The 13,665-nt window shown below is 48.2% G+C and overlaps 1 protein-coding gene across 1 annotated transcript in view; it reads right to left on the bottom strand.

Annotated features, from left to right (window-relative positions):
• The window catches only part of LOC138567558 (uncharacterized), a 1,087,151-nt gene that overhangs the window by 297,166 nt on the left and 776,320 nt on the right, over positions 1-13,665 (bottom strand). Inside the window, exon 7 of the mRNA XM_069645895.1 lies at positions 1,470-1,690. Within this exon, the coding sequence (XP_069501996.1) occupies positions 1,470-1,690 (221 nt within the window). The remainder of the gene's footprint in view (positions 1-1,469; positions 1,691-13,665) is intronic.

Genomic DNA, 13,665 nt, shown 5'->3' with positions numbered 1-13,665 from the left:
TTACCTAGACTCTACTCTCTCGCTCAAAAGACAGGTGGAATGCCACAGCCTCATCCCCAGCTTATACAAATAAGCTCATCAACGCCTGCAAACCTTTCCTATCTCCTTCCAGCTGCATTACACTCACCAGAGCGCTAGTGCTCTCAAAAATGGACTACTGTAACACACTCGCGGCACCTCAGAACGCAACCTGAACAAACTACAGGTGCCTCAAAATAATGCCCTCAGAGCTGCCCTCAGTCTACTCCGACAAGCCCACATCTCCAGCATCAGGCAAGACGCTCACTGGCTCCTTGTACGAGACAGAATCACTCAGATCCCTCGTCATCGTCCATAAATGCCGGTCCAATGACGCACCCAAATACCTGGCAGACAAGTTCCACAATCACACATCTACTAGACCAACTAGAAAGCCATACTCACATTGCCTTTCCATTCCCAAATTCTCCCTAAAAAAAGCAGGTGGCACCAGCTTCCCGGTCCTAGCTGCCAAACTATGGAACGCTATGCCTCTAACCCTTAGAGCAGAACCCTCCCTTTGGACTTTTAGAGCCAATACTAAAACATGGCTTGCCAACAAAAATTCTGCTTAATGTACTTCTTCTCCGCATGTCTTTGTCGACCATCTTGTAACCTGGTCTACTAGACTTAATGTTGTTATTTCACAGTCTGTATTGTATATTTTTTGCCATGTTGTAACTGTCTCTAAGTATCGGGCGCCCGGTTACCTCAGGGTTCGGTGCGCGGTACAAATAAAGAAACTAAACTAAACTAGGGGTATTTGTTTTGTTAAGAGCCTTGTCAAGTTCTAATGATATGTCAAAATACTACCTGTTGGATTAATTTTCAGTGTGTTCATATGGCCTAAAATAAAGAACTACTTTTGAAACTGACCATCTAAATTGAATTACTGTGTGCCATACTGGCCCCATTCACACTCTGAGACTAAGCCTCAACTGCTCTCCACAATGCCTTGATTGTGTTTTAGCTAACCTCTCAGAGCTCCCGGTTCGTCATAACTAGGGTGGCCTCTTAAAATCTGTCCACCAGGCCAGATTCTAGAAATCCATCTTAACATTGGCAAAGAGAATGCTGAATAAGTACATAGATCCATTGAATGTGTCGAAAATAGGATATTTTGTAGTAACCTGTGTATACCTCTGTTCCTTAAAGACATTGCTCTTGTTAACTGTACTTCACACCAAGCCTTAGGCTAAGCGTAACTGCTCAGCTACCTTACCATTGAGAGTTTGGTCTAATACTTAAGTGTCAACTGGTTGCACCTTTATGTCACCAGAAAAACCCTTAGCACCAAATGTCAAGCATAACTAGAAAATTTCACTTTTTAGTTATCAGCAATCCCAACATAGCAACACTGCTGAAAATGACAGTGGAGCCGTTAAAAAGTTAATCTATTTAGTATAGCCACAGATAAAGAATCGTATTTCTGGAAGGACCAAGTGCTGTACCGTCAATATTCTTTGGTTCCACAGCGGCTGAGCTGGCAAGGAGAGGAGCTTCTGCACCACCCCAGACTCCCTCCACTTCATGTCTCTCTTCGTAGGTGGGGCTAAATCCAGTGTGGTAACGAGATCCGAATAGTTACTCAATTGGGCCCGGATGGTCCAACCTTCTAACTGCGTGACGCTATCCACAATCAGCTTACTCCTTCTCTCCTGGATATCCTTAGCTATTGAGACATGGAAAATAGAACATAGATTATCAAACAGGAGGACTTGAACGTTGCAGTAGTCATCAGTTCACACAATGCTTGTAGGATCTATGACAATACACGTAACATAACACATTTCACCCATTGCCTTTTTACCACACATTCACAAATGAATTAAATAAATAGGACTAGAGTGTACTACAATGGTAGCCATCCTGGGAGGTAGCAAAGTTTCAGTCCTTAAACAAGATTTCCACACACAGGGACTCATCATGACCTCGGCGCTAACCCTTAAATCCGGCGGTAGCGCTATTACCGCCGGATTTAAGGGTACGCCGAATCAGGGCCTCGGCGTATTTCAACCCAGCTCTGAGCTGGTGTGAAATCCGCCGAGAATTTGCGCTCATACCGCCGGCGGGAAATCCGCCGGCGGTATGAGCGTGAAATTTCCCCATTGAGCCCAATCGGGAATGGGGACTTCCAAGTCCGCCCAACTCATGATCCCGCGCTATTAGCGCCGGGGGCTATGGCGGTGGTGCTAATAGCCCCCGCGCTAATACCGCCGGCGTTACCGCCGAGGTCGTGATGAAGCCCACTGTCCTCAATTACTATATAAACCAAAGGCTTCCACAAATGTTTTTGCAGGATTTTCCAGAGTTGGGTGTTCCAGGAATGGGGCCTGCAATAACTGTTACTCCTATGTTGTGTTGTGAGACTGAAAGTCCCATCTTACTACTCCAATGTGAGTGCCCTGCATTTTTTACTGTTTCGGTGCAGGCTTATCCAACGTTTTCTGTTTTGAGGCTTCATCACAGAAAGGAAAACTACATGTTCCTATCAAGAGACCCTAAGCCCTTAGTGCCTAGGTGCATCATATACCCTGTTTCCCCTGTAAAGGTCTCTTAAGAGCTGGCTATGTGAGCTCCAGTGGGCGTTCAGTCTTTTAGTGACTACAATAGTGTATTGTGTGAGTTGCCCCATGTAAAAGCCAGTCCCAAATCAAATGGCTAGACATTGTTCCTAGGACCAGGGTTATTGTGCAAGTGTGACAGAAGTGGCCATAAATGGTCAAGGCTACTGCCTACCTTGCACAGCAGGGTTACAGTTGTCAATACCAATATAACAGTTTGTGAAAGGTGTTTAGGATTCTAACAAATCTTCACTTGACTAACTCCGGGGAAAAAACTGTAAAAGTTAAATGCGGCAGTGTAAACTGTTTGGGTGGCCGCCAGGATAACTGAATGGAAACATCCCTGTGATTAGGGCCTGGGTCCCCATCAGCCCCCAGTTTGTCAAAAGTCAAGGGCCTGATTCCTTACCTTGTAGAATCCTGGAACGAATCACAAAGTAAAGAAGATGCCAATGTTACAAACACATAAGGAAGCACTAACTGAACCCGCAACATTTCAAAACTCTCCCGATTCCAAAGCTTAGCTTTGCTTCCGGCTCGGCTAGACCAGACTTTCTTTACCAGAGTGAGACCCCGACTGGTGCTCACTCCTTTCGATGCATTGGGATTAACCAAGTCACAATATCTTGAGATCCCTGTCTGAAGGCATAAAATAAGAAATGCTGTATTTCTATGCAATTCTGTAGGTTTTCTAATTAAATTGACACTTGTATAGCAAAGCTAGCTATTTATATGATCCTGGTCAATGAAAGCACATCTCAGGCTGCATTTCTCTCTTGCCCTCAGGGTTTTCTACACCCCTTTGTCTCTATTCAATGCAGGTTCAAAGGGCCTAACAGAGTACAGCAGTAACCATCTGCTCCACTCTTAAAAGTGCCTGCTAGGTAAGATTTTCATAAATGTGAATAATCTTGCTGTCCTGTGTCAATTCCAGAACTTTTTACTTGGATTTGGTAATTATTTGTCCTTGCCTCTAGGTGAAGGGGAAACTATTTAACTCTTATCACCTAGCCTTTTACTATGTGTATGGGTGACCATTTCATGGCTCTCCATAGTGGGTGACTGGAGTTCTATTTCCTATAACCTTTGGACTTATGCTGGGTTGCCCCTTTGGGCTTCCCAGTTATTTTCTCTTTAATGTACTTGGGGGTGAACTACTGTGCCCAAGGGGTAAAGAGGGATTTTCATGCCCTTTACATTTATTTCAGTGAGCCAGCACACCCCTCCTTATGTGGAGTGCTGGGGAACGTGGGCATGTTAAATATTGCATTAATTTGATTGATGTGCTGCTGGGCTTTCAATGACCCATGAAACAGACACATTGTGTCTGCACTGAGTAGTGTGATGGAAAATGTCGCCTGCGGGTCATACAGTTGAAGAAAACACGTAACTGCAGGTGGGACAGTTTGTAGTGAGTCTGTAAAATGACAAAGCTAGTGCGGCTTGGTCACGCACATACTAGTGCATGTAAAGGCAAGTAAGCAAACAGCAAAATGTGCAGAGTGCAAACAATGTTAGTGGTGGTTAGAAAAGTACTGTAGCTGCATTGGTCGCACAAAATAAATGGCTTTCTGCTCCATGAAATGAAGCTGTGTTTCCAGTTGTAAACATTCTTGTATGCCAGAATGTATGCATCTCTGTGAATGCTACTCCTAAGACTAATGGCGCAGCATAAAGTGTTTGTCCTGCATGTGACAACAACTAAAATTAAAGCACAAGGGACCAGTGGGCAGTCTACCTTCCTTCCAACAATTACGATGGGTAATATAATGTACATCATTTGGCAAGTCTGCTGCGGGCAACAAGAAGGGCACTCCTGTAGGGCAGCGGAGCTCTAAAACATCCTTGCAGCCCATATGCCTTGCTACACACCCTTACTCAGCAAAGGGCATTGTATTGTGCATGTACTGCAACGCGCTACTTTACAGAGGGAAGGTATTTGGAAGTGCGTGGGCAGGGTCCTTCCGGGAGCATGACAATGACTGGCGCCTATGTAGGTGAGGGCCACCCAATAATTGCGTCTCTCAGCACGTCCCCTATCGTATCCATGCAGGTGCTGCACCTTCTGTACCGGGCCTTTCCCGCCGTTCCTTGTGTGGCGTGCGTCAGAAGAGCATAAGAAATGGAAATGAACTGGGAAAGGAAAAAAGGAAAATTAAGAAAGCAGCTTTTATAGAAGAACAATGGATTTACCAATGAACGGATGCAGGGCGGGAGGCGTGGCACTGTGCAAATGCACTGTAGTTCAATCGGTTGGAAAGGGGGTTGCTGTAGAAAGAGGTTTCTTTACTGTCGCACAGCGTTTTGAAGTGTCAGTGCGCAATACTAAGTACAACAATTGTTTCACTACTTTCAAGAAGAGCACCAAGGCAATTTGGATGGGGTGTGCAGAAATCGGGATGGCAGCCATAGTAAGATGAACGTTCTAGCTGGGGAAATTTGTACAGTTGCCGAAGTGGCCATGCGTCGACATGCTGTGAAACATCATATGTCCATGTGTGAAGTACACCATTGGCACATGTCGTACAAAGGCACAAATTCACTTCTTCGCAATGTACCGTGCCTTCTCCATTTGCGGACCAAATAAAAAATGACGCAGCCACATCAGTGTCTGCATAATGCGATACAGAGTTATGCAAGAGATCGGAAACAAACAAATGACCTGGGCAAGTGCCTCCTTCATAGCAAATGGCACTGAACCTCGTGTAACATGCTGTGCCATTTTCCCTCCATAATGAACAACCATAATATCGGCATGATTGCGTGTCATCAAAGTGTCACACAGACAAACCAAAATCAGTCACTTAATTGTAGGTACTCCATAGCAGTACACATCCACATGATAGATTCCAAAATGAGCAGCCACTGCACAGTGTTTTCCAATCGCTTTCAGGCAATGTATTTCAAACTCCCCTAAAACCTGCATGTTGTGGCTCGTCAAACACACAGCCGTAACCGCACCCTCTGTATTTCTGTTGACACATACACCGTGTATCACAGTCTGTGTGTACACACCAGACCCAGAAACCTTATTGACCAATCCCGTAGCCTCTGCAGGCCCATTTCTATGCCCATCGTCTGCAAAATGGGTGTATCTAACACGTGGCACCCTGCAACTATCGCAATATTCGCTGACTTTTTGGCTGTGCGTGCGCAGCAGAAGTGGAGGAATAACTTTCAAACAGGGTAGGGGGACATCCTTTGTTGTGGCAGCTCTTAAAAGAGCCTTTTTTTTTTGTTTAAAGGCGCTTCCATAGAAACATCTTTTTTTCCGTTTTTTATAAGTGATTTTGTGTTTTTTTTTTCAACATAGATATTTTATTTATCAATTAAGAAGACAACAAACAATAGACCCTCTATGTTGGCAACAGCTTAAGAAGGCACAATTCATTACAGAGATGAGAAAAATCATAAGTTATCACATAGTTCATTCTATATGTTACTGGGCCGCGGAATCGGGAGGCAAACAGGCCGACGCCTGACTCGGGAAAAATACGTCGGTTTATAGTTCAGTCTAGCCAGCCGGCGGTCGGGGGCTTTTGCGTAAGAGCTGGATAGCGTTCTGCATAGTCCATAAATGGTGCCCAAGTGTTGCGGAAGGGATTGAGATTGCCCATACGGAGTGTTGTGACCCTTTCCGCTACGACTATGTCCCAGCACTTGGCCCACCACAATGGAATCGAGGGGCCCTCCGGGTGCTTGCAAAGATGAGCGAGGGCTATCTTGGCTGCTGTTAGAAGATGTGTGCACAGACAGGCTGTGTTCCTCGAGAGTGGCATCTCCCCATTCCCCGTGTCCCCCAGCAGGATGATTCCGGGGTCCCACGGGATATTGAGGCCTGTGATTGCACGGACGTGATTCAGGACCCCTTTCTAGTAGTGTGCTGCCTTTGGGCAGTCCCATAGAAGATGGAATAGTGATCCCTCTTGTAGGCAGCCTCTCCAGCAGTTCGGTGATGAGCTTATCCCTGATTTGAACAATTGAGCTGGCGTGATATAGTACCTGTAGCACACCTTATATCCACCTTCCCTGTTGGTCACACATTGGGTGCTTTTGTGCAGCCTTTCCCAAATTCTGCCCCACGCTTCTGGCTCTAGGGGGTGCCCCAGGTCCTTCTCCCAGCTCAGCATATATTTTTCTTTTGACTCTGAATTAGACTTTTCCAAAAGTTTATAGAGAGCGGATATCTTGCCCCTGCGCTGGGAAATCCAGTGTCGGATCGGTCAGTAGCGAAACCTTTCCTCCTCGCGGACATTAAATCTCGCCTTGCAGTCCACAAACGAAAGGGGGTGGCCCTCTTTCAAAAAGTCAGAGATCCTGCAGAGGCTGCCCTCCCTCCACTAGGCGAAGCTGCATTCGCAGAGGCCGGGGGAGAAGCCTGTGTTGCCCCAGATTGGGGTCAGTGGGCCTAGTGAACTCTTGGTTCCCCATTTCCCGGCTGCGATCTTCCAGCTGGCCGCCGTGTTGCATGTTGCTGGTAGTGGGGTTATGGTGGAGGAGGATTGCAGGGATTGGATATGCGGCAAGTCGTGCAGTGGGATCTTGCACCATGCCTCCTCCAGCTGCAGCCAGCATGGTCAATCTTCAGTGCGGGTCCAGGGGAAGGCGTGCGCTAGTTGGGCCATACACCTGTATCTAGCAATGTCTGGGACTCCCAGTCCGCCCACCTGGCGACTCCGGGTCATTATTTTCCTTGCGATGCGAGGTCTCTTTCCCACCCAGATAAATTTCATAATTTCCGCCTGCAAGGAAATTAGGTCTTTCTCTGGGATACGGGTTGGGAGTGCGTGGCAATGATACAACACTCTGGGGAGCAGGTTCATTTTTACCGCTGCCGCTCGGCCCAACCAGGAGATCTCCTGCTTGTTCCACTGCTTCAGTTCCACGCGGAGCATTTTAAAAAGCTGCGGGAAATTGTGTTTGTAAATCAGGGCGCTGGATTTAGGACCCCCAGGTATTCCAGAGTGGCATTGGGAGTTTGGGGCTCGGCATGCTTCTCTGTCGACTTGGTAAGTTGATTGGTAATGCTGAGGACTTATCATAGTTCACTTTGAATCCAGAGATTGCTCCGAATGACTCTAGTTCTTCGAGCAGGTGCTGCAGTGATTAGTCCGGGTCAGTGATGGTTAAAAGGACATCGTCCGCATAGAGCTGTACTCTGCTCCGCCCCCGGTGACCACCCTGATGTTTGAGTTTAGGCGGATTCTCTCGACGAATGGCTCCATGGACAGGGCAAACACCAAAGGGGACAGGGGGCACCTCTGGCGAGTGCTTCTGGAAATGGGGATGGGTTCCGATTTCCTGCCATTGACTCAGAGTTGTGTGGAGGCGGACGCAGAATTTGCCATAACCCAGGTTATAAAGTTGCATCCCATTCCCATTCTAAGCAAGGTGCTCCGGATATAGTCCCAGTTTATGTGCATCAAGGGATACAACTAACAGGGGGCTCCCCTTTCTGTTCGCAGACTCAAAAATATTTAGTGTTCGTCTGATTTTATCGTGTGTCCCTCTACCCGGAATAAAGCCCGTCTGATCTTTGTGTATTAACTCGGGGAGGAACCTGCCCAGTCTGGTTGCCAATACTTTGGAATAGATTTTCCCCTCCATGTTCATCAGTGTTATTGGCCTATATGATGCCGCCTGCTCAGGGTCCTTCCCCCGGTTTCTTGAGTAAAATGGTGGTTGATTCGGCCATAGAGTTTGTTATCTTTTTAGTGGTCAGGAAGGAATTGAACAATAGCGATAGCTGAGGGACAAGGACGCGTGCAAATGTTTTGTAAAACTTGGGCGTCAGCCCGTCGGGGCCTGGGGCAGTGTTCTTTAGTGATTTTATGGCGTCTAGAATTTCCTCTGTTGTGATCGGAGCCTCTAGGGAGTCAAGGGAGGCGGTAGTGGCTGGGGCTAGAAACGATGATAGATAGTGTTCCTGCTGAGCCCTTTCCTCCTCCGGAGACGAGGGCGGCCCCTGCATGATCGACTTGTGGTGGTTTACCAGGGATTCTATTATGTCTGGGGTAGTGAATTTGTTCTTCCTGTCCGGCCCTTTAAGATTTGTGATGTTGTTCCTGGTGTGTGTCTTTTGTAATTTATATGCTAGTAACCGGTTTGTCTTGTTGCCCTTCTGATAATAGAATTGTCTTGTGTACGCCAAGGCCTTTGCGGTACGGTCGGCCCAGTGCATCTCTAGCGCCCTTCTGGCTTTTTTTTAGCAACCTGTCCGCCTTTCTAGACTATTGGGCCTTTAGTTCCTTTTCTAGCTTGGAGACGCTAGATTCTAACCCTTGCGTTTGGAGCTTGGATATTCTGACTTGCTCAGCGGCTGCGCTGATGAACACTCCCCTTATTACCGTTTCATGGCCTCCCACAGTAGCCCTATTGTGACTTCGGGGATCTGATTTTCCTTAAAATAATTGACCAAGGCGTCTTCCGCCTGCCCCCTTATTACCTAATCCAGCAAGAGGGTATCATTGAGCTTCCAGAATCTAGGAGGATCGTCGGGTCCCCCCAGAATCGAAAGGTCTGCCGAAATTGGCATGTGGTCGGATACCATGCGCGTGTGGATTTCAATGTTGCTAAAGCAGGGGAACAGAGTACTGGTGGCTAATAAGAGGTCGATTCTGGAATGCCCCCCGTATGTGTTTGAGCAATATGCGTAGTCGCGGGTCTCTGGGTTAGCTACCCTCCATATATCCACTGCCCCCGATTCTCTTAGAAGCTTAGCTAGAGCCAGGCCCCGGGCGATGTCTGGTTTAGACGGGAGCAGAGATGTATCCCTTACGGGGTCTGGGACTGCGTTAAAGTCCCCCCCCGATGAGGAGGTATCCCGTGGTGAAAGTTAGCAACGGGGTGGAAGTAGCTCCAGGAAAAATTTATCCTGGTTTGCTTTGGGGGCATAGATCCCAGCGATTGTAATTGGCTGTTCGGCAATATGTCCCCGTATGAAGAGATATCTGCCGGAAGGGTCTTTTTTGACTGTGGGGTTAGATAGGGGAAATTTCTCAATTAGCAGGATCGCCACCCCCCTCTTTTTCTCGCCGCTAGAGGCAAAGAAGCCTTGCTTAAACGCCTGAATTTGATTCGGTGCTCATCACAATGCAAGAGGTGCGTTTCCTGGAGAAACGTTAGCATTGTTAAATATCCCCATTTAACGATGCTAGTCTATTCTCCATGTATTTACGCTTCCTCGGAGAGTTAAGGCCTTGGATGTTCCAAGTCAAGATCCAAACCTCTCTAGCGTTATCCGGGCCCGTTGATTCTGAGGGAATGCCTGGTTTTGTGAGGGTGGAGCTGCGCGGTGTCGGGCGGGTCATAATAGGGAGCCCGAGCGCCTGCTTTGCTGTGCCGGTATTGCCAATGTCTATGTGTGAGCCTGTAACTGGTAACTGTTCCCCAGCCCATTAACTTCCCCGCCCCGTTCCCCCCCCAAAACTGTCGGGATGAGACCATGAAGCTCATCCGTGGGGTTGCTGGTCAACCCCGCCGCCGAGAGAGATGCTTCATGACGAAAAGCCTGGGAGTGCTGAGTTGAGGTGTATTAGGCTCGTGGTCAGAGTAGTGAGCGGACGGCAGTCCGAGCTCCAATTCATATATGTTGTCACACAAGCTGTTTTCAACCTCCTCGGTGCGCTTTTCCACTTCCTCCACTCTCTTATCGATCGGGGCTATTTTCTTAGTTACCTCATCTGTGCCCTTCTGTGTTTCCTTAGTGAGTGCCAGCAGTAGATCCTTCAAATCTGACTTCGTGGCTCTTCCGATGTGCGGGCGCTGCTGGTCGTTTCACTCAGCGCTTGGTCAAGCTTTCCTGCTTTGCTTTGGTTAGAGGCGAGAATCATTGCTGCGATGTCCGCCTGCTTTGCCGCTTTACTGCTCTTTGACATGGTAGTGCCGGTATGGAGGTGGAGGTAGCTGCGATGTGCTTGCTGCCTTGTGTTCTAAAGACGGGGCACTCGGGCAGGGGACGGTGCCAATTGCTGCGTACGCCGAACTTGCTCTCTCAAAGATTCCTCCCCAGGCGCAACTGGTTACTGGTGTTAGGCAGAAGCCTGTGCAGTTCCCTTAGGGACCACTGCAAAAGATTTAAGACTAAAGGTGTTTGGCAGTAAACCCACTTGGTAGCAGTCTGTACCACACAGATTCACTTGGTAGCTGTGGCTGAGCAGTCAGACCTCCCTCAAGAAGAGTTAGGCAGTATATAGAGTATACACAATAGGTACAGAGATACAGTAGCACAAGCAAACACTGACCAGAGCTTTGGTGTAAAAGTATATAATTATTTATTTAAAGACACACTTGTAAATTACACTAGCACAAAGAGGTAAGTACATTCAGCACACAGTCACTATTATATATATACAACCCTAATTACTTATTAGACAAGTCTTAATGAGAAACACCACTTATTTTCAGACACAGGTGAGCGCTTAACATAAGATGGCACTCTAATAAGTTATTAAAAAGGGAGGGAAAAAGGCAGAGTTATGGAAGCACACAAATTTCAATACTTTTTAAAGAACCACAGTAAGGCAGGATAGGCAGAGTTCTACTGGAGAACAAGGAAGTCAATTGCAAGGCCCACTCTTGGAGAGAGCAAGCAGAAGGGGTCCAGGTTCACACAGTGGGGGTATGCCCAAAGAGTCTTGTAGATAGTTCACACACAAAGAATGAAATTAAAGTCAGGAAAAGTTAGCTAGGTTGTCCCAGGCCAGCCCAGGTTAGAAAGTTGAGGCTTTACTGTCACCCCTAACAATCTGTCGCAAGGGAAGCCAGACGGGACATAGTACCTTAAGTGGGAAGGATGCTCCAGCGGGGGCAGTTGTTCCTGGCAGCGGGTGTAAGTCTGTGTTTCGTCCAGAGGAAGAGGAGGTCTCGAAGTGGAGGAAAGATGAAGGTTGTTGCACTGCCAGGGAAGAAACCAGCTGCGGAGTTCTTCGGTTAAAATGTACTACCCTTCTATTCGCGGTAGTGGTAAACCGTGGTATTCCGGTTGCCGGGGTGCTTGGCACGGGCAAGGCAGCCACGAGATGCTCCAGGAAGACGAAAAGAAGGCATAACTGGTTATCCCCACCAGTCAACGGAAGAAGACTCTCCGGACTGGAGATGTAACGCTCACCTGATTCCCGCAGAGGCGCCGGTCTTGACTGGGTGAATGCCGTATCTTCAAAGGTGATGTGTAACACACGGTTGGCTCTTTGGGCTGGACCTCTGTGCACTGTATGTCTGACTCGAAGAGTAAGATGTCTGCAGATAGAAAATATGGGATTAATGAACTGGGGTTATTGGGTGCCTCTCTCCTCTTCCCTTTCTCTTCTCCTGTAGAACCCCAAAGGTTAACGCCCTCACCTTAGGTAAGTGAACGCCGAGCTCTCCATCTGCCTCGGGGCAGGGTGCCGTAACCAGTTTCTTCACTGGATAAGGGTGCAGGCCTCTTGACCTCAGAGGACTGCTGTCCGTCGTTAACTGCACGAACGGTAAGTTCTGGGCACTTCAAATGTCTTAAAAGTCTTTTGTAATGATATCTCTTGTTTTGCAGGGTTCCGGCGATGGCGGATGGCGGGCTGATGAGAGTTGAGGATCGAACCCGCGTGAGGAATAGAAGCGCCTGGAAGCACGTAAGTAAGCGCTTGTAGCCTGCTTCACGATGCGCACTAACTGTCCCTTTTATCTTGCAGGTACAAGTTCGGAGCTTTAGAGAAGCTGAAGGGTGCTGGAATACCCACTGGATTCGGCGTTGGAAGGAGTAATGGCACGTGAGTAATAAAGTTGCCCAATGTCTTTAAACGCACCTTCTTTTGTCTTTCAGATGCGGGATGCAGCGCCGAAGGCCTCCGGAGCGTGCGAAGAGCTGGTAAGCTTTTGTCTTTCAGATGCCGGAATGCAGTGCGAAGACCTCCGGAGCATGCGAAGAGTAGGTAAGCCTTTGTCTTTCAGATGCCGGAATGCTGTGCGAAGACCTCCGGAGCATGCGAAGAGTAGGTAAGCCTTTGTCTTTCAGATGCCGGAATGCAGCGCGAGGCGTTGGTGACAGCCGATGGACCAGGTAAGAGATGCGCTGTCACTGAAGACCGTAGTGCTAACCTGTTCTTTCTTTGTCTTTACAGGTGCTGCTGAAGACTGGATTCCAGGATGGTAAGCCTTTGTTCCCTTAGGCCCAGGATCAGAAGCAGAAGACACGATGAGCGTTCTGCTGCAGAGAATGCAGAATAACACAAAGCAAGATTCATCCATCGGGTGTGGTTTAAATAGCCTCCTGTAGTACTTAGGTCCCTCCTTCCACAGCCACGCCTAGGTAAGAAAAGAGTTCCTGCTTTCCAGAAGAGTTCCAGTGTTCTGAACCTAGGGAGTGGCTCCTGCCCCACCCAACAGGAAAAGTAGTCCTAAACAGAAGAGGATCAGGGGTTCAACTGGCAGGTAAGTAAGCAGCATGGTCTGCTGCAGGTAAGTCCACCCAAGCATTATGAGCCCGGCGCTTCCAGCGCTGGGACTGGGCATCTTTATGAGCCTGGTGCCACTGGCGCCAGGACAGGGTCCAAAAGGTCCCAATTGGGACTGGCTGGCACTCGGAACTGGGGTTATGGGTCTGCTTCCAAGGGAGTTGGGAAAACCCTGATCTTTTGGAAGCAGAGATCATGACAGGAGATCTCCTCTGTCGTCGGGAAAAGTGGTGAGACGGTTCAGCAGGGCTCCACCGGTGGTGTCGTCGTTGCAGGTCGGCTCAGCTTCTCCCTCCTCAGATTCTTAGGTCCTGTGGCGACTTCTGAAGTTCCAGTCCCTAAAGCCCTGCTTTTATGCAGCAAACCCCCATTCATTCAGCCTAGCTGTCAATCAAAACATGCTAAGTGGTGACCCGGCCGGCTCACCACTTGGGCCAATCACACAAGAGTGCGACTTGAGTTGCCAAGGCAACTCAGTCCAGGGTGCCTAAAACCCCTCCCGCACCCCCTGTGGTACCCAGACAGAGTGGCACCACTTTTGGAGGCTTCTGTGGAGAAGCCAGCCAAAAAGTGGAACAAAGGGCTCAACTTGGGTTGGAGTCACAGAAGAGAACACAAACGCCATTTTAGAATAGATTCTGGCAAAAAATACC

Source organism: Ambystoma mexicanum, chromosome 2p, assembly GCF_040938575.1.
Source record: "Ambystoma mexicanum isolate Mex_15411 chromosome 2p, UKY_AmexF1_1, whole genome shotgun sequence".
NCBI classification, from domain to species: Eukaryota; Metazoa; Chordata; class Amphibia; order Caudata; family Ambystomatidae; genus Ambystoma; species Ambystoma mexicanum.
This window is presented reverse-complemented; position numbering and strand designations above follow the sequence as displayed.